The 24,864-nt window shown below is 42.1% G+C and overlaps 1 protein-coding gene across 3 annotated transcripts in view; it reads left to right on the top strand.

Annotated features, from left to right (window-relative positions):
* The first annotated feature begins 6,047 nt into the window (after window positions 1-6,047).
* Window positions 6,048-24,864, top strand: part of KHDRBS3 (KH RNA binding domain containing, signal transduction associated 3) — a 95,201-nt gene continuing 76,384 nt past the window's right edge. For 2 of the 3 annotated variants that reach the window (XR_015797552.1, XM_088148944.1), the window contains exon 1: window positions 6,049-6,421. Coding sequence is in view for 2 of the 3 variants with exons in the window: in XM_088148944.1 (XP_088005070.1) it covers window positions 6,334-6,421 (88 nt within the window). In the remaining variant the exon portion in view is untranslated. Of the gene's footprint in view, window positions 6,422-24,864 lie in introns of all 3 variants that reach the window. The other variant, XM_088148943.1, reaches the window with a different exon arrangement.

Here is a 24,864-nt window from a genome sequence, read left to right as displayed (position 1 = left end):
TGGCCAATGACACTGAATACCATTGGGAGGTCTAAAAGGACTAGGAAGAGTATATCCCATCAATCTGGCTCCAGGTTAGGTCATCCACCAAAGCCACCAGTGCAATTTCTTTTTTATGACCAGGCCTGAATCTGAAGACTGTTTCAGATGAGTTTTCTCTAAGGAAGGTTGGCAACTGGGCAAAAGTTATGAAATACAGCCAGATCCAGGGAGATCTTCTCAAGAAAAAGGCAAACCACTGCTTCCTTCAGAGCAGGTGGAACTACGCCTTTCCCAAGAAAAGTGTTAATTACTTCTTGGACTTACTCAGGTGCTAAGTATCCCAGATAACATGCAAGAGCCACTTCACTCATCACCCTAGACTCCGTCCAACTGGCATTCAACCCACAACAGATATGAGAACTTTATCTGCTAAGAAAACTGTAGAATCATCTGGCTTGCTTGTAGGTGGCTTGTTCCACCCATCTTCCCATAAAAGGGTTTGAATTATTCAACACAGAGCTGCCAGGTGGGAATCTGCAGATGCAGGAAGAGTGGAGGAAAATTGACTGCTGTTATTGCTACTGCATAGGCATTTTTTTGTATATAATTTTTATTAAAACTTTTAAAAGAGAAGATCAAAACTAATACAAAGTAAGGAAGAAAAAAGAAAAAAGCAAGCAAAGAGAAAGCAAAACGTTTAGGGAAAAAAAATTAAAGAAAAATAGAAAAGAAAAAAAGGTACGAAGAAGTGGCTTCCGATCTTCTTTACAGCAGGTATAAGTACAATTATATTTTAAATTCTCTCTCTCTACAGTTACAGCATAATGCTTTTCTTTCTATAATCTATCCTGCGTAATCATCAAAACCATAAATCACTAGTTCATTTTTTCATTTTTACAAAAAAAGTCCATAAGAGGTCTCCAGTCACCAATAAATGTAGATAGTGTTTTTTCTCTAATCAGAGAAGTTAGTTTATCCATCTCAGCAAGATCTGTCAATTTCACCAACCATTCCTCCATAATGGGTAGTGTTGAATCTTTCCAACTCTGTGCATATAATAATCCCACTGCAGTAATCATATATTGAAATAATATTCCATGGCTTTTTTCTAAATATTCATCAATCCTAAAAGGAAAACTTCTGGCTTTAATTGAATATTAGTCTTTAAAATCCTCTGTATAATATATATATCTGAATCCAAAAATGTTTACCTTTTTTATATGTTCACCAAGCATAATAACATGTCCCTTCACGTGGTTCACATTTCCAACATACATTTGAAGTGCCTTTATACATTCTAGATAATTTCTCTGGTGTCCTGTACCAACAATACATGGTTTTATAAAAATTACCTTTGAGATCATAACACAAAGTTATAATTTCAACCCTTTTAACCACATATTTTCCCATTGATCCATCCGTATATTATAACCAAAATTCTTAGCCCACTTTATCATACATTCTTTAAACTGTTCTTCTGTTTCAAATCTGAACAAAAGTTTACACATTTTAGCAATTACATGTTCATTATCAGTGCACAATTGCACTTCAAATTCTGTCTTACTTTGCTCCAGACCATGTCTTTTTGTCTATTTTGAATCTTTCTGATAATTGTAAATGGGAAAACCATTGACAACTGTATCCTTCTGCTATTAGTTGCTCTCTTGATTTAATTTTAAATTCCCCTTGATGGTTCTCCAATAATTCTCAGTATGTCAACCATTTGTCCTTGTCTGCTGTTTCTCTTCCATGATATGCTTCTTGAGCTGAGATCCATAAAGGTGTTTTTGGGCACAACCTGGGTTTAAATCTATTCCATATTCTCAATATGGCATGTCTAATAAAATTATTTTTGAAATCCACATTAATTTTAACTTTATCATGCCATAAATATCCATGCCATCCTAACCTTCTAACTCTAAAAGTCTCTTGTTTCTTAGCAACATCCATTCTTTCATCCAGACCAAACAACAAGCAGTGAAATACAATTTCAAATCTGGTAAACCCAGTCCTCCTCTTTCCTTTGCATCTTGTAACACTTTATATTTAATTCATGTTTTTTTCCCCTTGCCATATAAATTTAGATAGGTCTTTTTGCCATTGTTTAAATGGCACATCAGTTGCCAAACAGATATTGTCTAAAACAAAAATATTATTCTTGGCAAAACATTCATTTTTATCACAGAGATTCTCCCCAACAGTGACAATTTTAACTTCTCCCATCTTAACATGTTCTTCTTAATTTCACTCCATATCTTAACTTATTTTGAAATAGCATACAATTCATATTTGTCATAGTAATACCCAAGTATTTTACTTTCTTCTCAGTCTTTAAGCCAGTTTTCTACATCAGTTCTATTTGATCTTCCAATTTCAAATTTTTGTTAGCATCTTTGTCTTCTGATTATTAATCGTAAAACCTGCTTACATACCAAAGTCCTTTAATTTTCCCCTTAATGTTTCTACTCCTTCTAGTGGATCTTCCAAAACTAGCACCAAATCATCCATAAATGCCCTTAACTTATAAGTTTCAGCTCATATTATCTTTATCTTCTTGTTTTGTAAAATCCACCAGTTATCTACTGTCCTTAATAATAAACAGTCAGCATTCCCACAAAGGTCCAGTCTATTAGTCTAATTAATTTTGCTATTTTCAGAGGCACTTCTATCAGAAAAAAATAATTTCCTCTGTTTTTAAAATCACTGTCCCCTTTATCCAGTTAAAACTTTATTGAATCATGATCTTGTTAAGCTTTTTGCTTTTAAATTAAAATCCTTTAAAATAGCATTCCCCCCCCCCCCTTCTAAATTTCAAAAAGAAGGCAACTCACCAAGAGCCTTTGATCTTCACTGCCATTCAGAATATCTCTCAGGTTGTAAATTAATTAAGTCCAAAGGTGTTTAAGAAAGTGAGGATGTTGCCGGTCAAATGTCCCTGAAGGCGGCACAGCGGTTAAGGGTGTGTGGGTAACCCCTTGGCTTCCAAGCCACTTCCAATTGACCACAGGAAACTCAATTCCTGTGGTATCCTCGCAAGGAGAAGCTCTTCCAGAGTGCAAGTGATCCCCAGATCTCTCCTTTTCTCCAGACAGATTTCCGTTAGCCAGAAACTGGCTCCTGGCAGATGATTCCACCTCAGTGCTGTCCCTGCTCATGGAGCTGCTTGCAAGGACATCTAATCTGCCATTGGTCCTCACCCAGAAGCCTGCTGCTGCATAGGTATGAAGCTGAGTTTTTAACCATATTGGGTCATGTTTGCTGATTTTGGAAACTATCTGTTTAGCTGTTTTTAGGTGTCTTGGCAATGGAACTTGCATAACTACATCAGGGTCATGTTCTTTACTCTACATCATGGACCATCAAGTTAATGTTGACTCTTAGTTATATTTTCTCCAGGAGGATCTACCCCCAATCAGGTCCTTTAGGTCTTACATAAGAACATAAATACAAATAGAACTTCCCAAAATACATGGCATGAGATTCCCCAAAACCCTCTGCAAAAGCTCTGCTTTCCATTTTTTAGCTTCTAATGGGAAGCTATTCCAGAGGGCCAGCCCCATCTTGGAAAAACAGTGCTTCTGGGAGCTTTCTGTCTTCCAGAAATGGAGGACAATCAGCTGCTTCTCCTGGCAGAACTGGAGTAGTTTAGTCCTGCAGGTAACCCTGCACCAACGCATATGGGCTTCGTAAGTTAAAACTGACACTTTAAATTGCATCCAGAAGCTGATAGTAAGCTAATGCAGGGCCTGCAGTTAGTGCACATATTACACCAATTTTGAGCTATAGATTTTATAATACGTGCACTGACTGAAGCTTCTGGGTGGTTTTTAAAGGCAGCCCCATCTAGAGTGCATTGGAGTAGTCTAATCTAAATATATGAATGTATAATCTTTCACTTCAATTTTTGTGGGTTCAGAGCACCTTTAGAAGTCACTAAATGCTTATTAATGATTGTTTTGCATTTCATCTTAATGATATTCAGGTTGGCTCTCATATCATATAAAGCCATAATGGCCTCAATCATTTGGACCATGTTACAAGGACCTGGTTAAAGTATGCTTCACACAAGATGTGAATCCAGTCTCGTGTTGAGCTAAATTGGGAACTTCCGCTTAGCTCCAATTTATCTGCAGTTGCTTATCACTGACTGTGCCTTTAGGACAGAAGGCAAAAGTTTTGCGCCATTCCCTTCATCACTCATGGACATGGACAAAGATCCAGAAAGGAGATTTTTTTCAGTGTCTGGCTGTTTAGTAATGCAACAGTCACTCAACAGAGAAAGAAAGAAAGAAAGAAAGAAAGAAAGAAAGAAAGAAAGAAAGAAAGAAAGAAAGAAAGAAAGGAAGGAAGGAAGGAAGGAAGGAAGGAAGGAAGGAAGGAAGGAAGGAAGGAAGGAAGGAAGGAAGGAAGGGAGCATCAATCAAACAATACCAAATATCCTTGATGTGGCCCCCAAATCACTTTTATCTTTATTGCATGCTGTTCCTCAATGTATTTTTGCATCTGATTCTTCTTGCAACATATAACCTTTGCCTTCATCCTCTCAAAAGTCTGACTTGACAGAATGAAGCATATTTCATTTGACATGGGAGATCCAATTTTTCACCAAGATCCAAATGAACAGTTGATTCCTGGGATCTGAATTTCTTATCATTCTGTGTTTTGCTTCCCTTAAGAAACTTCAGCCACCTTGATTAATCCATCTCCAGTTTGTGGAGTCCTTGGTGCTGTCTAAGCTTGGCTGTTTACTTGCAAACATTTCATTACCCAACTAGGTAACATCATCAGTGAGAGGGAGTGTGGGGTTTGCTCCCGGTTTATATACAGTAGTTTGCCTTGCCAGTTTTGGTGGGGGTGTAGTTGGTAGTTTCTTGATTAGGCTATTGTTTTCTGCTTGATTGTCTGGCTTTAATCCTTGCTTATTTGGGTGTGGGCCGCTGGGGAGGATGTGTTTTGGCATTTTTGTTTTTTTTCTTTTTTAGCTAAGAAGGAAACTAAGCTAAGAAGGAAACAAAAAGACCAAAACACATCTTTGCCAGCAGCAAGGATTAACACCAGACAAACAATCAAGCAACCCAGTCCCTTTTCCTCTGCAGTAAGGGAAAAGAGCATGGTGTACTCGCTTCCAAAAAATGTGGTATAACTTGTTTTTCCACATCTTTATTTTCATCTGCTCTGTCTTAGTGTCCGCCTCCTCCTCTTCACCTCCATTTTCCTCTCAGACCACTGGAGGAAATTTTCAGATTTCTGGTCACCAATGATTTTTTCCCAGTGATGGCCCCAAACCCCAATAATCCTCTATCTGGCCTTAGGGCTGTAATAAACATGTGTGTGTACCCCAAAAATCCTCTCATGTTCAGCTGCCTGGGGATGATAGGAATTGCGGTCCAAAGGGCCTAGGTAGGGCAAAATCCATCCTGCAAGTGGAAATCCCTGGGATGCAACGCCTCAGGCGCCCACCAGGGGGCAGCAGAGAGAAGGGGGAAAAGCCCACCGTTGCTGCCCCCTAGGGATGGTCCGGAGTCTCCCAGCCCCACTTTGGGAGAGCTCATTCGTCCGCTGGGAAGCTTGGGGAGTTTAGGGACAGAAATGGGACACTGTAATCTTTTTATTGAGTGGCGGGCTTTGTACAACTTTTAACCAGGCGCGCCCGCGACGGGCTGCTGAACGCCCTGAGGCGCTGCCACCCGCCCTGAGGCGTCAGCAAAGGAACCAGCGCGCGCGCGCCCCCGACCATCGCCCCGCGCGCCCCCTAACGGCGTCTCCCAGGCGCGCGCCCTGGGAGCTTTTTGGCGCGCTGCTCTCCTGCGCGGCGGGGAGGCAGTGGTGGGTCGGGAAACCCACCCCTTAAGCGTCGCGAAGGGGAAGGCGGGGAGAAAAGCAGCCAATCGCACCGGAGGCCCCGCCTCCCGGCGTCATAAGGCGCTTCCTACCCAATGGCTAACAAAGGGAGGCAGGCAGAAGGGAACGGCTCGGCCTTTCCTCGCCGGGCGCTGGGGAGGGAGGCGCGGCGTTCCAGCGCGGGGAGGGGGCGTGGCTGTGAGCCGACTACTTAAGGCGAGCTCCTCTGCCGTTCGCACGCTCAGTCGCGGTTTGCCGCCGGTAGGGGCGGTCGTGTGGCGGCGGCAGTAGTAGCATCAGCTCAGCGCCTTTGGATCCGTGGCCTCGGGGAGAAGGACCGCCTGTGTTTTGTCCGGGGAAGGACGCAACCGGGGCCGCTTCGTTTCCTCGGCTCCTGCCTGCGGAGGCTTCCCGGCCAAGGAGGATTTACCGGCGTCCCGGCTGCCGCCGCACCGTCTGGCGTGTCGAAGCGAGTAGCCCGGTCCCCCCAGCAGGGCAGGCGGGCGGGCCATGGAGGAGAAGTACTTGCCCGAGCTGATGGCGGAGAAGGACTCCCTGGATCCGTCCTTCACCCACGCGCTGCGCCTGGTCAACCAAGGTGGGGCGTCCGCGCGGCTCGCCCGGCGCTCGCAACCGGCGGGGCGGGCGGGGCTGGTCCGCCTGAGGCGGAGGCGCCGCTTCGCCCCGGACGGGGGTCCGGCGGAAGGCGGGGGCGCCGAGGTCCGGGGCAGCGCGCCCTCGTCCGGCTGCCCGGCGGCGTCCCAACCCGCGCCTTCTCCGCCCGGCGCTCCGGGTTAAGCCCCTGCCGGATCGAGGCAGCGCTGCTTCAGCCTGGGGCCCTCCTCCGGGCCGGGGCGGCACGGCCGCTTCCCGGACGGGGGGCCCTGCTGGCGCCCCACGAATTAGTTTGCTGGGGAGAAAGCGCCGGGTCAGCCGGAGCCGCTCCGGCACCGGGACCCACCCAGGCCGAACTGCGCTGCGGATGGACCGCGTGGTGGAAGGCGCGGTTGCCGGAGACGGGTCGCCGCGCTCCAGGGTGCCTCTGCCCCCTCCTTTTTCCATCGCGGGAGACTGAATTTGGGGTCCCTCCTGCAGCCGAGCGGCCCCCCTCGGCTTTCTCTGGACCGGCTGAGGTGCTGCTGGGCAGAAGGGACCGAACGGGGCGCCGAGCCTCCCTCTTCGGGGCTGCCTGCTCGCCGGGGCAGGAGGAGGAGGGAGGTGTTTTCGCGCCGGAGGTGCCCGCAGGACTGAAGGCTGCACCCAAGGCCGGTTTTGCTCGGAAAGATGACCTTTGTTAACCTCTAGCCGCCGATGGAGGACGGACGCTGGTGAAAAGCGGTTCAGAGAGCAGTTGAGCCTGCACCACCATGGGGGGAATCACCCGAGGAGGTTCTTTAGAGCCCCTTAGTGGGTGGGGGCGTTAGGGGAAGGCATTCCTGACTTCGCCGTCTGCTTTCAAGAAGTTTCCTCCTGGTTACAAGTGATAGCCAACCACCATACCGTGGAGATGATGGGTTTGTTTCAGAGGATGGTTTCTGTATGTAGGTGGAACTTGATGCACGCAGGGGTTGTGGCAATTAGGTATAGAGACTTTAAAGGGAAAGCAGGGACACCTGAAGGTTTCTTTTGAAGTCTGGAGTATGTGTAAGAAAAGGGTATGAAGTGATGAGTTGTGAATCTGGGAGAAGCGCCAAATGAGGTTGGTTGCCCTTCTGACGCAGCTGATCCCCAGAAGAGGGAATCGGTGGCCTTGTTGATAGTCCAGGGGCCGCCCCACAGGAATGCTTCCTTTCTAGCGGTTGACTTACTAGAATTGTCTGAGATGTATTTCTGTGGAAGGGAAGTCATCATACTCTGGGAGTGCAGAAATACAGGTGTTGTAACTACACAGATTTCAAGCGAATGTCTCTTTTTGATATGGATTGCTGTTATACTAAAAAGGAGCCTGTCTTCCCTTCAGGGCAGGAAGTGGGAAGAGGAAAAAAGCCTCCTCTTCTGCTCAGCTTAATGGCAAAGATGTGTAAAGAATCTGTGGTATTGACTGGCTACTGCGTAAATAGCTTTTGCTTTGTAGCTGTCTGTATTCCATGAAATAGGCAGTCTCCACTGCTTTGAGTTAATCATTGTTGCATTTTCTGGAACCCAGAAGGGCCGATTTTTAAAATCTCACTCTTGTAAATGGCTTGTTTTTCCCCCAGACAATGGAATTTTGTGTTCTGATTTTTGGCTGGCCTGAAAATGTAATGCCTTCTTAGAGAACTTGATGATCTTTGAGAGATCACGAGAAAGCATGACAGTCTTTTCTCTACGGTTGTAGCATTAAACTGGCCTTTGCTAGCTCGAAGCTGAAAATAACAGATGGTGCTTTTAATAAACAGGTAGACTTGCAGTTGCTGGAGTCTGGAATGGGGCTATCCTGTTTCCACAGTCCTATTAAAACAAATTCGGCTTACTGACTTAACAGGTGAGGAATATTAATTTTACCATGAGACAGACTTCAAAACATTTTTGTCACTGCATCTTTAACATGAGATGGCTGACAGCCCCCCCCCCATCCCCAATGTCTTTCCTTAGGCTGCTCCTTATCAACATATTTACAGTTGGAGGAACTGTAAGAACAGTTGAGCACTAAGCAAAATTCAGTGTCAATATAGTTTGATAGTGGGATGTTTTTTGTGTCTTTTTGGACATCTTTGAATAGGAGCAGTTAAATGTTCACAAAATAGTGTGTGAGTCCTCTGGGAGATGTTTGTCATAAGGTTGCATTAATTTCTGTAGCAGATACTCGAGAGTTGTTGAAATATGGGTCTGTTGACTGCCACTGGGATTAATACGTACATATTTGGGAGCATGTGGCAATGAATCACTTTGGGGGTCCAGTCTCCTTTTGCCTCACAACGGAACTCTGGGTTAGATGGATCCGTGGTGTGGTATGGCAGTATTCTTATGCCAACGTAGCTTAGTTATGGGGCTGAACTTCCACCCTGGGCAGCTAAAACTCAGGAAGGCTTTAGTGCTTTGCTTCCTAGTCCTATTTTGGTGCTGTGCTGGGAGCCTCATGTTCCGTTTGGGTGCGTGGCCACAGCTTTAGATCAAAGGAAACATCTGAGTAAATTTTCTTGTAAACAAACTGATTCTTAAGTGTTCTGGACTCTACGTGGGCATTTCTGGAATTACATTTTTGGAATTGTATTTTAGGAGTAAGAACTTGCAGTTGTTTTCTAAAAGATAACCCACTCCTTTATATTTACTTTTTACAATCTGCCTTGCCCAATATTGAATACTGCAACTTTAGTCCTGCTAATTCAAGAATGCAACAATAAAACAGGCATTTAAATATTCTCAGCAGTACAGTTCAGAATTTTCTGGATAAGTTTCTTGCTTTTAACTTTAAGGAAATATTAGAAGAAAATACTAAACTTGCATCCCCCCCACTGATGATTTCCCTGGTTTAAAATTCTGGATAGCCAGTAATCTTTCTTATTCTATGTAAATCACTGTGAGGTGTTTATAGTCATACTTAGGGAATGCTTAAATGTTCAGAAGCAGGATTTTTGGGTCATTTATTTGGGGAGTAAACAGTGAGGAAAGGCTATTCTATGTGTACTTCTAGTTCCTGGGTCATCTGCTGGTTCATTCTTGAAGCATGTTGGAGCAGATGGACTTAATGGGGGGGGCAGATTTTGAAATATGATGCCATGTGGTTTTGCTTTTAAAACCTAAATGGTGAAACAAAGTATAATCAAGTTAATGTTTTCAGGTAGAAGAGGGTATGTGGAATCCCTTAGAAAATGCTGTTTAAACCTTTTTGTATTACAAAATACTGAAATTCAGTTAAGACTATTTTTTAATTACAAATTTTGGCAGTACCATATCCTGTTGCTGGATGAGTTCTAATGTATACTCTGTGCTTAATATTTGCATTCCATGCTTAAGTTCCCAAACCACTTTGTTTTAAGCGATGCTTGCCTGAACATCAATCCCAAGGCTTACGTTCATCTTGGTGAGATGCTTATTAATTGAAATTGAGAATGACCTCTTTGGAAGTAGGCTGATAGGCAGCATTTAAACTGCCGTTAAAGGTTATGTATCTTTATACTGTAGATAATCTTAGACCATAGAAAGCTCTGCAATGTTAATTTGTCTGAGCGTCTGCAGGAACAGGTTTGCTATGATAAATTGCCGAGGTTTCGCCTAATGTAAGGAAGCACTGTAGCCGCAAATGTACTCTATTTATTTCTAAGGCTGCCCAACTCCATAATGTTCCTGGATGGTGTGTAATATTAAAGACAGTTGAAAATGTAAGCTGCAGAATCAATTAAGAGGAAAGGGATGCAATTATCTTTAAAACGGTCTGCCCTCCGTTGCATCCTTGTCTCTTGCAGTTGCTCTTGGAATTTGGCTTGGATGCTGTGGGTTTCTGGCTCCCCTCGGTCCTGTGGGCTGCGTAAAGGAGCTAGGAGAACATGGTTAGTTCTTGTCTTCTAGGCACAATGCTAAGGCTCCTGCTTCATCCTTGAAAACGCTAAATGGTCTGGGCACTGTTTTTTAGGACATGCTACCTCCTTTCAAAGGTTATGAGGTCATCTAGGGCATGCATTTATTCAATGACACAGGACAGAAAAAAATTGTTGTAAAGAAGACTGTTTTGGTTCTTTATTTCCTAAAAGAAACCGTGATTTTCTAAAGCTGTTTCTTTATATTCACTGATAATCCTATTCTGCCTCAGTTCTGCATTAAAAAATGGGAGCTTCAGTACATGTGCAAGCAAACATTTCTACACTGTCCCTTATAGTAATGTTTTAGTTAATGGATATGTTTGAGCTGAGAACTCTGAGACATTTTGGGAAATATAGATGGCAGTTAGAGGTTCAGGAAGGCCCCATTGTCATTTCATACTGGAATTTGCCAAGATTGAAATCTGGGCATTTATTTAAAAAGAACTTGAATAAAGGACCAGGTCTTAACAGGCAATGCTCAGTTAGATGAGAACTATTTTAACTTGGAATAAAGGAATTTCCTAAGCTTTTTTTGGGGGGGGGGGTTATCTTTATAAAGATGTAGGATTACCCAATGATAAAAGTGACAAATAGTTTAAAACAGAATATTCCTAATGCTAATGAACTCAAAGAATACACAGGGCAGTGAAGTTGTATTTCAGCAGGTGGGCTCAGAAGCTAAGCAGGATTGGGCTAGGGCAGTACTTGGTTGGGAGGCTGCCAAGAAATCTTGGGGTAGTAGAGTAGTCTGAGAATTAAAAAAAAAAAAAATCCTGGAAGAAGGTAATGACCAACTAAACTTCATAGATGTATCCATGATTCTTATTTTTTTTTAGTTTTCATTGTGTTATAAATCTTGTTATATTGTATTTCAATACAGTGATGTTTATATAATATAATTAAAGGTTACTGACACTCTATTTAGATGGCTTAGAGTACTGAAAATGGAGGGAAAAATATTGATTTCAATTATAATTTAGATAGTCAATATTACAAGCATAGAATTATTTAGCGTTTTCATCCAAGGGGATGGTCAGATAAGAGGCAGCTGAGCCTGCAGCAGGAATGGGGGCATGGCAAACGTCTCCAAAGGGACCCTCCCTAGTTTCTTGGGCTGCAAAGGCAATGGCGGAGAAATTTGATTTCAGACTTGCAAGATTCTGTTGATGTAACCTTTAAAGTAGAAATTCATCTAGGTGTGAGGTCTGGACTACCTCACAAGGCTGACATGCCTTGAGAAAATAATTGGCTCTCTGATACTTTAGTCATAAACTACACAATTAATGGTTAGGCACGGACTCCAGAGGACTTCCACAAATTTAAGTACTTCATCTGATGTTACCTGTTTAGGTATACATTGTAATAGTCCCCTTTTCTGACTTCATGAAAATTTAAGATTTGCCTAAATTATTCCCATTTAAATGGGTGAGATGCGTGGCGTATTTTGCAGCAATTGTATGTAAAATTTACTTTCTCAAGGAGCTATGAAATTCCATCCGTTTTGGATCTGGGTTGAACAGAAAGGGGCATTCATACTTTCTTAAGCATTGATAAATACTTGAACACTGCATTTTTATAGAACAGCAAGTGTTCTTGGATGCCAGCATGCAATACAGCTTGCTTTACTATAATTTTAGCTAGTAATCCCCATAAACTACCCTAATGTGTTCAGTTGTAGGACTGGCTATATTAAACAACTAAATATTGTTGGACAAAGCAAGCACAAACCAATTACGTGTAGGAAATACCAAATCTTATTTTGCCAGTTATAGAGTAAAAATTACAAAAGGTGCATTTATTTAGCCTGACCTAATAATAATAATAATAATGAAATCCATGATTGAGACATGAAGCGCTGGCTTTGTAAATGCCAAGACCACTAGGGGTGACAGACAAGGGAAAGACACAGGTAAAAGTTGTTTGCATCAGTCTCTTGTTGCTTTGCAAAGTGTCCGTGTAGATTTGCATCGGTATTTTTCAACCTTAGCAACTTTAAGATGTGTGGACTTCAACTTCCAGAATTCCCCAGCCAGCATTTCTGGTGCTACAGCTTAGTAGTAAGCTTCCAAAGTAGTAAGTCACGTGTATTGATTCCATTCCTTGTTCAAATTAATTTGGGAACCTGCAACGTCTGTACCCCAAAACCTAGGACAGGCATTTTAGTTCCTGTCCGTATGTGATTTAAAATAAACAAGACCATTTGTTAGGGTTCCATGAAGGACTTTATGAAAGGGTAGATTCATTAGCAAGTATTACGGACTAAAGCTTAATGGAAACCATGTCTAAATAGTTCCACAAAAATTAAGGAGAGTGAGTGTCTATAAATAGTAAAGTCGGTATTCATTTTCCCTGTAGAGTCTTCTTTAAAAAACACTCCATCTCAAAAACACATCCCTCTGATAGTTATGCTTAGATTTGACCCAAGCACGACTTAAATGCTTTAAACTCCTCTCATTGTCTTTCACACATCTTACTGTCAGAAAACTTGTTCTGCGTGGATTAGTCTGCTGGGAGAGCAGAATCAAACTGCCAGAGTATTTGTGCAGAGCAGAGAATTTAAGGAGGCATTCAAGACAAAACTAGTCATGGATCTCCAGTTAGATCAGAAGAGGCCCTGAACCTTGGATGTCCTTAGCTTAATAGACCTTAGTTAGATATACGCTGAGCAGACAACGTTGCAGAAGACAGTGCCAATTATTTTTGTTCTCCCAAACTGCATAAATAAGGCATGCAATGCCTTAAAGTTGTTGAGAAAGAATTGAGATCTGGGAATAGCATAAAACGGTCGCTAAGAACAAAACCATCAATCTCCTTTCATTATAGCAGAAAAGGTGCTTTCTGGATGGAAGCAGTCACATCCCATTCTCCCACTACGGCCCTCAGTTTTGGATTTGACCCATCATTGGCTCCTTAAAGCTAGATCCGCTGGGGTGTGAAACAGGCTGACCTGAAGCTTTAAGAAGAGAATGCTAACACAGTAGATGCAGTTTATAAAGAGACTGATCCATATAGCTTAAGTTCATTAAGAATCACTTCAATCTTTCTGTGAAGCCAGCTCGTGCTCGAGTGGAGTCTGATGTAAGTTTCCTTGACCATGCGCTGAATTCAGTTTCTGATAGGTTGTTTCTGTTGGCTTTGCAAATATTAGTGATCTGTCAGACAGTTTAAAATGATGCAGGAACAACAGTAATTTTGTGCTTTTTCCTCACCGTTCCAGAAAAACTCTCACTGTAGAACATGTATTGTTAAATTACACTCTTTAATAGTTTGGCTTGTATCACACTTGCTGAAAAAATAGGTTATTATGGGAAATGTGGTTTGTCACTTCTGTGTGTACAGTCCTGATTGTTGCTTCCATAAATGTTTATATAGAATATCCTTAGATCATAGTATCAGAAGATGACAAATTTTCTTGCACATCCTTTTCAGTAATTATTTGCAGTGCTTGCTGGTGGGATGAAGGTATCAGAACAACACTTCAGTCTTGAATGTTGTCATTTTCATCCCACCTTGCTTTCTCCATACTGAGAGCTGGTGAGATACAATAGTGAAAATAGGTAGTTAGGTTCTAGGCCATGTTCAACCATAGAAACTCACTGGGTACCTTTGGGCCAGTCGCTGTCTTGTGGCCCAAGCTATTTCACAGGGGTGGTTGATAGGAAAAATAGGAGGGGGTGCGATGTATGGTACCTTGAGGTCCTTTAGAAAGAGCAGGGTATAAATCTAATAAATGTTGGATAGATGCTACTCATAAGTTTGTTAGCTTGCTCTTCTGTTTTCCACCAAAACTTTGGTGTACCTGCCTTAAACTTGGGATAGAAAAGTGAGCCATCATAGCATTTGCTTGTGTTTTTGAAAGGACTAGAGACTGATTTGGAAAGATGTGTCTGCACCAACTAAAGTTGGGTAGTGTTTTAAAAAGCTGAGCTGATTGAGCTACACGGAATGTTGGCTTGTGAAACTAAAAGAAGAGCAGGTGGTACCTTCCGGAAAAGGATGAACTACTTTAGGCTGTCCTCAAGGTCTCACTGTTAGGTATGATCATGAGAAATGTAATCATGAGGGAGTAGAGGAGAATAAATGCAGAGAATTCTTGGTTTTTTTCGCCAATGTATTGTGCTTTGCAAATTCAAGGTCTAGTCACAAATTATAATAGACATTTGAAAATAAAGCAAATAGTGACATACAGTCACTATTTATAAAATAATAATAAAAAATAAAACAGTGACTTTCCTGAGGAGGTGGAACAAAAGTAATTTCATTTCCTAAGCTGTAAGCAGAGTATGGGGACCAAAAAGTGCAGCTTAAATGTACAGTAATGGTGAATCCTTTTGGTTTTACAGATGCCACTTACGCTAATAGCGTGTACAGCAAACATTTAACATTATTGTCTTTGGGGAGTATTTATTTGTTGTAATTATAGTGTGACTCAAAAAACAAACAAAAAAGACCTTGGCTGCTGACCAGAATGATTTCCATCAATCTGTAGCCTTCTAAAGGATTCTGTGTAAGGTTGTTCTCAAGCAAAATGCATTGTGGTATTTAAGAGTAAAGGATGATCATAGGGGAGGCATATAAATATATCTAAAGGTCATCTCTGTATTATTGAAGAGGGCTGATATGCATGGCCTGGAAGTTGAGCTGTGATAGTTTACCGTGTGGTGGAATGGAGGATTGGAACTCCTCCAGCTGTTAACATGCGGACAATCATAGTTCTTGAAATGCTTGTATGCACAACTTTGGAGAAGAAAAGCATTTTTATCTTAATACTACTCCCACGTGCATATAAACCACAGACATCACTGGGATTTGCTGGGGTAGTAATGGGGAGGGCTATTCTCTACATTCGTTTGTGACAGCATATGCCTTTCAGAACAAGGATGAACTGAAGCCATCTTCTGTTCCTGAAGGCCAGTCATGGGAGAAGAATAAGCAATATGTAAGATGTGTTGTATGGAGAACTAACAGGAAAAAGAACTCAAGATGTTTCCACAAAAAGTAATAATTTGTCAACTTTGCCAGTGGTGGTGGAAGAGGAAGAAGAGAACAGTGTGGTGGTTGTACAGAAAATTTTCTGAAGTTCTAAAAACAACACATCCTTTGCCACCATACGGAAGTAGAAAAATTATAAACATGGGCAAAAACTCCCCATCTTGTTAATCTTGGGTTGCCACATCCAACTGAAACCAATTTGGGAGATCCCCTTCTTTCCAGTTAAAATGTGTACACAACACATACATTGAAGCAAGTTTCCCCAAAAGGGCAGAGTCATATTAATATTGAATTTAATTGCTAACTATTGTTTAAAACAAATTGCATGTCAAACAGAGTGCCCTGTCTGATAAGACTGACTCTCATCTGTACATTGGACTCACACATGGAAGCAAGCTCATACTCCCTTCCTTGCAGCAGGCCATAGAAGAACAGTAAAAATTGAAGTTTTTCTGTAATTGTTGTCTGGGCCAGCGCTCTGTAACTGTATAGGAGATCTTATCAAGATTCTGGGGAATGGTTCTTGAGATATGGATGCAAGCTTTACTTCAGTTAAAATAATAATTTATTAAATTTATATGCTGCCTGACTCTGAGCAGTTTACAATTGTTACAACATTTAAAACAAAAATGCAAAAACAGCACAAGACAAACAATAGCAAAAAAAAAATTCTTTTTCTGTGTTAAAGATATGGGATAGTAACACAGCCATTTAAGGATAATGATGTTTTCAACTTAACTAGTAGTGATCCTTTTGCATGCCAGTTATCTTCTTTAACTTGCATAGTTTGGATCCTTCTTTGCTATTTTTTTTTTCCCAGTCGTCTGCCGAAGACTCTCACCATCCCTGGTGGGCACAGCAAACAACCACAGAATGTGGTGCCTGGCTGTTCTAACTCATCTTAAGACTGGATTAACATATCTTCAGACTGTCCTGGATTTATATATGATTAGCAAACCTAATAACTGTGAGGAAGAGGTTAAACTTAAATCAGTGAAGTGGAGGGAAGCCGTTGTGCTGTTCAGATGATCTACTTTAGCTGGAAGCAGGCAGCTTGTTAATGGATATAAGCTGTGGGCTGCTTCAACCTGTTATTGTGAGCTTTTCCTGTAGGCTGGTGCCTGGCCACTGTAGCAGCCATTTTCAGAATGACTGGATTAGAAAGTCTCATAATTTGCTTTGATTATGGAGATCCGCTCCACTTAGATGCTAACTGATGTCCCTGAAAAAGCTGCTTCTGCTTCTTGAGTTTTTGTGAGAATAACTACATATGAACCTTAAAGCACTGAGCCACTGCATTATTTATTTAGCCCATTTTTTAAAAAAAGTAGGATGTACTGGGCAAGCATCTGTTAGGCTTTCCCATTGGTGTTGAGCGCAATTGTGAGGTCCCTAGAAATTGTAGAAATGGCACTTCTAAGAGACTGCATCATCCTTAGGCATTCTGGTATGTTCTGGCTTTCTACTTCTATCAACTTCAGCAGGTCAGTGGTGAAAAATGGTGGAAGCTGAAGTTCAAAATAACTGACGTGTGCCTAGCTGCTGTAACTCATCTTGAGGCTGAGTTACATATTGTCAGTTTGTGCAGCTGTGGATGTTTGCCATCTCAAGCCATGTCCCCAAGTTTAGGCTTGCAAGATGTATTATTATTATGAGCGGCAGACGTTGATATGGAAAATGGAATGATGTGGCATTGTGGGACTATAGATGTTTACCAGAAAAGATACAAAAAAAAATGTAATGGGGGAAGCCTTGTTCTGTGGCTCTGCCCAGTTTGCTGTAAATTGAGATTGCCCCCTGGGTTAAACTAAGTATGAACTTGTATCTGACTCTTGATAGGGTGTTTGACACTGACTTAAGCTGTGTATATTCCAGGTTCTTCTACTAAGCATCCTACTGCTTTATGTCATATTTAGGCTGTGACTAGCATAGTTCTCTGCTTTGAACGGTATAACGCCAATCCTATGTTTGCATCCTTCCTACTGAGTAATAGAACTAAAAGGGAAGGAGGAAATTGTTATTATTGCTGTAATTTACCATTGAGGTATTTGCTTTCATTTGTAAACTAAGACAGCTGCAAGTGTTGATAAACTCACAACATGTTTGCTGATAAGTTTATCAAAAGAAAATATTTTATGATTGCTCGATGAAAAAAGTTCATTCAGCAACCTGTCTGCTGCAGAAACTTTAAACAATTAAGAAAAGAAAATGCATAGAACCAACACTGTATTACCAAGCTGTTTTTGTAAAGGAGTAACAGGATATTTTCCCCTTGATAAAGGGAGTGGTGGAACATGTGGGAATTGCTCCATCATAGCAGCTGTCTCTTTGTAAGTAGGAACTTATAGCTGTGATTTCCTTCTCTCATTTTTTAAAAATCTCTCTTGCATTTTCTGCACAGCTATACAGTACACAAGTTTGCGTTTACGTGTAGGACTGTGAATGGATGATAGTAGACTGTGTACTGGAAGACTGGAAACCTTATATAGGCTTTTTGCTGAAAGAATTAAAAATGATACAAAGATTTATGGGTTCGAAGATTAAAAAATGTGGATTAAGTGAGGGGCTGAAGGGACTTGTATAACATCTAGGAGGGATTATAAGATTGTAATTATCTGTTGAAGAAAAAGTTGGAAGTCATTATATTTGATAACTTTAGTTTTCTTCTTCGCTTCCCTTCCCTCCTTCCCTTCCCTCCTCCTTAGATTTGTCTTTTACTCTATATAAAATTCTTAATATAATTAAAGATAGGATGATCTCTGAAGGCATAGTCTACTATGTTTCATTGTTGGATTTCATTGACTTCCCATCTGAAAAAGGCTATAAAAATCGCAAGAATGATGGTGCGCAGAACAGGAACCTGTGATGCTCTTTTAACATATTGAGCAACCCAGTTCTGTCCACGTACTTACTAGAAGCAAATATCTCTGACTGCAGAGGCTTTGCAGCATCTAATTGATATGCCTGTAAAATAAGTTTTTGAACAGCCTTTTCTTAGGTAGAGATTGCGTATGCCTAAGGTCCAAAGAAAATAGCTATAAAAAGTCTGTAGCAGTGCAAACAGTGGTGTTTTGAGCTATGTCACATTGAGAGTCTTGCATTCAGACTCCTAATGGTTGCAAAACGTTGTGTGCCACCTTGTTGCATGTAAGCATTGGAATGGTCTGCAGATTGAAAAATTAGCATATAACACATCCCTAGTAGACTGTCTTTATACTGTGTGTCATCTATTGGGCAATTCCTTCAGCTACTTAAAAAAGAAGACCACAGCCAAGAAAAATAATGGGTGGGGCTTGTGCTTTAAAGTATGAGAAAATAGTAGTTTCTGCTGGAATGGAAAGAAGCTGCCCGAGGCCCAAGTCTGCCCTTTTGCTGATTAACATACTGGGCTGGGCAGAATGCTTTGAACACTGCTTGGGGCCAGCTCTTGAACAGATTTTCAACACGCTAGATGTGCTGATGAACTTTCTGTGCTGCCTCCAGTCATTCTGAAGTGATTTGGATGAGTGTGATGAGGTCAGCTAGAGAGAAATAGTTGCCAGGCAATTTCAGCTGTCCTCCAGAGACCCACTGACACCTGATCTGGAATCTTCAGGGCAGGGTGGAGAAGGGTTATGTTGTCCCAAAACTTTTAAAGAGGGCCAGGGGTGGTTTCCCGAGGGTGGCATGTGATTACATGTATTGCCTTAGCAATATATTGTCCTCAGTGTAATGCCCAAAGGGAGCCAGCGTGTCCATAAATACCTGGTTCACTACAAACAAAATGCCATGCGCCATCATTATTTCCCAGAATGCATCCTATACTGTTTCTAAGAAATTAGGAGGCGCAGGTGCCTGCTGCTTTGTTGGGGAGGATGTTTGCATCTCTGAGAAAAGACAAAGCCATGTGTATCCTGTAGAGGGAAGGGCTAGACAGGATGGCAGGTAGCATTCCAATAAATGTGTGCTTTGTAATAATTAGTTTCCCAAGGAAGTGTTCTCCTCCTCTTCCCCTTGCCATTCCCAACAGCATGCTGGGGACTCTGATGGAAGGTGCTCCTCTGTAAGGTGTTGAGGTCGGAACATAGTCACACAAGCTCAAAGCAACTGGAATTTAGACTTACTGGCAGTTTTTAGTTTATTATTACTTAAGTTCTTGAAATACTTTATTTTTCCAGTGTTCATATCCTGCCAGCTCCATCTGGACTTCCAGCAGTTTACAAAAAACAAACATTAAACCAGTTAAGCTCAATGAAACATCACAATGTAACCCCCTGCTGCCTATGTTAAACAACCATATCCCAATTCATAAGAATCCTAGTTAGTTAAAAACTGTGCAGAAAAGCTCAGTTTGTAATGTCTTCCTAAATGCTGTCAAGGATCATCTGGATCTCTCAGGTAAGGTCTTTCACAGGGATGGATCACAGATTAAGAAGCATATTCTGCCCCCCCCGCCAGATCTTTCATGGGGTGGGGAATTCTATTAGCACCCCAATTCAGGAGGAATGTGCTGGACAGGTTGGTTCTATCAGAAAAGGCAGACCTGTTAATTAAGCAGGCACTGAGCCATCAGTGGCATTCTAAGTTAAGTCATCACTTTGAGTTATACTCAGAAGCCATTGCAACACCTGCACAAGCCACCTGCTTCTGGTAGTAATCAGAGGCAGCTCCATACACAGCACATTGTAGTAGTGGATTCTGAAGGTATTAAGGATGTGAATAATAGCAGTCAGGGCATCATGCTGGCCAAAGACCACCCACCCATGGCCTTCCACATGACTGTCTAGCAATGGGTAGGCTTGATCTTTCAGGGTGAGTGCTTGCCTGCCCAGAGTCATCACTGGAGCAAGCAGAGAGTGGGATAGCTTCTGTCTTGTGAGGATGCAGTTGGCTTTTCCTTAAAGCCTCCAGGCATCATGTTAGGTTTCTACTGCATCCCCAGTAGGAGGGAGATAGGTAACGGTATCAGCGGGCTATGGAAGATCTCTCACCTCTCTCCCAATGGTTTCATGCAGATACTAAAAAGTAGAGGGGAAAATAACAAATCCCATAGAACCCCATAAGTGGTAGCCATCTGAACAACCTTTCCTCCCAACCACCATCAGCTGGTACTGTCACTCATGGAGGAGCAGAAGCTTTGCAGAACTGTGTTGCCACCTCCTAATCCTCACAGGTGACCCAGAAGGCTACTATGGTTAATAGAGGTTGCTGAGAAGTTTGAAAGGACCAGCAAGAGTCCACTCCCCACCTCAGACCTGGACAGAGGCCATCCAGTTTCTGTTCCATACTCAGGCCTGAATCTTAACTGAAAGGGATCCAGATAATCCACTTCACCTGGGGCAGTGTTTCTCGAGCTTGGCTGCTTTAAGATGGGAGTCCACCCATCTTAAAGTCGCCAAGGTTGAGAAACACTGATCTAGGGCATTCTGTAGTTGCAGTCATAACACTAGGTTTGTAGTAATTTTCTGAATTGTTCAGATTGATGGAGGGCCTCCTCTGGGGTGGGGGGGAGTGTCATCCTTGCTTTCTTCAAGGCAGCAAATATAACCTATTCTCCGAAAGAAGGGTTGACTACCTCATGGATTCAGTTACTCCCTCCTCAAATGCTTCCCAAAGGAACCAAGAAGCGTGTGAATCTGCTTGTACCACAGATCATATTTGCTTCTTTGGAACTGCCACTTTAAAAGAAATCTGTGGTAACATCCTATTCCTCTTCTCTGACCTGCTCATGTACAACCCTCACTAGAGCAGATTTGAGCTATTTCATCTGTGAAGTGTTGCTGCAAGATCTCACCATGGCTTGGCTTTCAGGAAGTTCCACTTGTCTCTTGCTCCTCCCAAAAGTACAGGTCACTCTAAAAGGGGCTGCTGGGGCATATTTTGCAAACCCAGTAAAGATGGGGAAATAAGACTTCAAAGCGCATTCTTCCTGGAGTCAGGTCAATCTGCTTGTCTTCGTTTGTTGGTCCTTCAGGCTGGGGTGGTTTTCACAGTTCACCTTATTTGTGCGGTCGATTGCCAGTAAGAGTCTATGTCCCTGACAGCCTTGCTTCACACTCTGGGCCTTCTACTAATAATGCTCCTCCATGATGTCACCCTGAGACTGTTTTCCTAAAGTGCAGGGCCCCTGTCTGGGTGTCTTTGGCTCATAAGCCCCCCCGTGCGCTGTGAATCCCCCAAACACCCAGATACACTTATGCATACAGCATGTTCAGGTAGCAGTACTTTAATAGATATAGTCTAGTTTGGATTGAATGGATTGTGTTCATTTAATTATGGACTCTACATGGGGCTACCCTTGAAGGCTATCCGGAAGCTAGAGGCTTGTTCAAGAGGCAGCCATGCAGGCAATTTTGGGTGCCCCAAAGATGGCACATGTTACACCTTTGCTGTGGGAGTTGCATTGGGTGCCAGTTTGCTTCCGGGTCCGATTCAAGGTGTTGGTTATCACCTTTAAAGCCCTACGTGGCATGGGACCGGGTTACCTGAGGGATTGTTTTACCCCCATTATATTGACTCATCCCACCCGGTCAAGTAGAGAGGGTATGCTGTGGACCCTGTTGACAAAAGAATGTCAACTGGCAGGGCCCAGAAGGAGAGCCTTCTCTGCCGTGGCCCCTGCCCTATGGAATACCCTCTCCCCAGAGGTGAGGCAGGCCCCTACTCTCTCGACCTTCCAGAAAGCAGTTAAGACCTGGCTCTGCCAACTGGCATGGGGCGAGAAGAGGGTCAACCAACCCTGGGGTTGGCTAGCACCTTGAAGATGATCCTGTATGTTAATATCCTTTCTACCGGCAGCACCTTGAAAGATATTATTTATGTATGTATATGTTTTTATTGTATTTTTATTGTATTTTTACTGCATTTTAATTAATATTTTTTTGTTTTTACTGTAAACCACCCAGAGTCACTTCCTAGTGAGATGGGTGGTGACCAAATTTTAAATATAATTTTTTTTTTTAATAAAAAGTTTCCTTTGGTCTTTCCCTCTTATGTCCTTGGACCGGCCTTCGTTACTTCTAAGTATACCCTGTCACTCCAACTCTCCCTGGGGCCTAAGGCCACTCTCTGTGAGTAGACTTTGGAATCAAGATCAGGTTAGGGAGCAGCATTCCAGGAGTTGGTCTGGAACAGAGGAGACCCAGAGTCAAATCTTGGCTTTACCACAGGGCTCTGGGTGATTTGGGGCCAGTTGTGCTCCCTCAGCTTTAAGAACAAAGTTGTCTGATCTCTCAGAGAAAAATAAAAATATGAGTGAAGCAATGAATATTTCTGATCTGGAGAGGGAGGATTTTCTTTAGGGTAACAGTGCCGAGCTGAAGCAGCAGCAGCAGATGAATTAAAGTTGCTCATGTAGAAATATGCCTGGGACAAAGAGTACCTAACATTCTTTCTCCCCTCTTGTAAGGAGAAAAGACAGTGAACCTTCAGAGGTCAGCTGGGCTTATGGGTGGCTCTGTATTTTTGCAAGCTGTCTTTTCTCAAAGAGGGAGGAAGCTACTTTCCAAATTCTGTGCAATCGCTAGATTCAGTAGAAAAGACACTTGAAGTGGAAATCCTACATGTGCATTCCTCTTAATAAGATATACTGGGTGCTGTGGCTTTTATTGTGGAATGCAGAAGGTGGAGATATACTTCCAATCTTCCAACAAGACTGACCACCGTTCTGTAGTGTTTAGAACAGCTTCAAGAATTTGTGCTTAAATGTATCTAGAGGGCACCAAGTTAGAAAAATGTGTGTTGTCACTTTCTTTGACTTTCAGGGTTGATGTTTGTTTCTCCTGTCTTTGAAAAGTGAGGTTATTTTTCAGCTCCATGAATGTTGTCAGTCTAGTTAAGGCAGAGTGGGCACAGCAAAATAGTCTTCAGCATGAGGTTAAATGTACATTTCCTTTAGCACTTAGGTGAATCGGTGCTTCTGAATGAAGGAGGGAAGAGAGAAACACAGCAAGAAAAATAGAGAAAGGAAGAGGTGGGAGGTGCTTAACTGGGGGGGTGGAAGATGAAAGTTAAAACCATGGTGGGGAAAGTTTGGGAGAAGGATGACAGTGTGAGTTGGGGAACAAAAAGTGATAAAATAGGGGAGAGGAAAAAGTTGTGAAGCATAGTGTTAGTTGGAATGCCAAGTTTGCATGTACTGCATACTTAATTGTTGTTCACTGCTCAATAGGCTTGTGAAATGCTTGCTATTCTTGGTCCATGTGGGGTGTAAAGGTAGTTTGATGTTTTACAGCCACTCAAAAGGTGGTATCACATCTTGAGTTTGGACCTTCTGTCCCAGGTAAGTGCTTCAGAAACAATTTGTTCATGTGGCTCTCCACCAGAACATTACCATTTTTCATCTGTTTGCATTATACTACTTTCAGTTAGGAACATAGCCCTTTTTCTAATTTTATGCATGCACCTCCTTTTTAGGCAGGGTAAATCCTTCTGAAGAGAGAAGCTCTAAGACAGGGATATAGATAGAACCTGTGGCCCTCCAGATATTTCATTCCAGCTTCCCTTAGTTTTTGTTAACATGGTTGTAGGTCAGTGATGAGGACTGAAATTCAGCTGTTTGTAAGCTGTGAAATTTACATAAAAACAATGCGGTGAATAGAAGAGCAAAAATAACCCTTCTCCCTCCCAGGGGCTGTGATAGCTCCATCCTCATAGCGTTCCTTCAGATCTGTGGCATTTTGTTTTGGATTTGGATAGGTTTAAATATAATACTTTCAGTAATTCTAATTGTTACATTCACAGTATAAAAGTCATTGTAATAAACAAAAATAAATACTGCATTTTGGGCCTTTTCTTTCTATCCTGGTAAGCAAAGGTTTCTTAAATACCAGAAAAGAGATGTTTGTCAGGATTAGAAGAAAAATGATGCTCATTTATTGCCTAGCTGTGCTCTTATATTGACTCAATGAGCTCAAGGTGATTTTAGAATTAAAATAGTATGAAAAATAATAAAATTCAACTGCTATTTTATAATTTAACTGCTCATACTCTCTTCGTCTTATGAGATTTCTGGTTTGGAGTTCTTCATCTTGCTTTCCCCGTGGAGCCTATAAATCTTCATGTTGTGTTGATTTGTACAATTGTGTTGTATAGTTCTGCTGATGGATTATGTCCTTCTGAAGAACAGGGGCAGTTTGACTCATGATGACTTCCATGCTGGCTGCACATGCCAAAATGCATGCAAAGTCCCTTGTTCTCCAGAGCAGTGAGGTGACCAACTTTGAATGCAGCCAGGAACACTGGGGATGGTCTAATTTGCTGTTGTGATGCTATTCTCAGATATCTTTTAGATTTCTTCTGACCTCTTTCAAGATGCTTAGAAGACATTTGATTATGATGCTTTATTTAGAGTAAAATGAACCTTCTCATTCATCAAGAACAGAAGAATGTAACTATCTTCACTCATGGTGGTCTACAAGCTTTCCACGTTGCCAGGCATTCTGATTCTTGATCAGAGCATTGAAAGGCAAAGAGGCTGTCTGCAGTGTGATAGTACCAGGAGCATGGAGATACTGAACCTCACAAAAAGGAAATTTTTTTTTTTATAACAAGTGTGGACTGAAGGGCTCTA

The sequence above is a fragment of the Python bivittatus genome, unplaced genomic scaffold (genome assembly GCF_059951505.1).
Source record: "Python bivittatus isolate LINGU-HERP-01145 unplaced genomic scaffold, Pbiv_v1 ctg000590_np1212, whole genome shotgun sequence".
In the NCBI taxonomy this organism is placed as follows: Eukaryota; Metazoa; Chordata; class Lepidosauria; order Squamata; family Pythonidae; genus Python; species Python bivittatus.
Note: the sequence above shows the minus strand (reverse complement) of the source record. Positions and strands in the feature narration are given on the sequence as shown.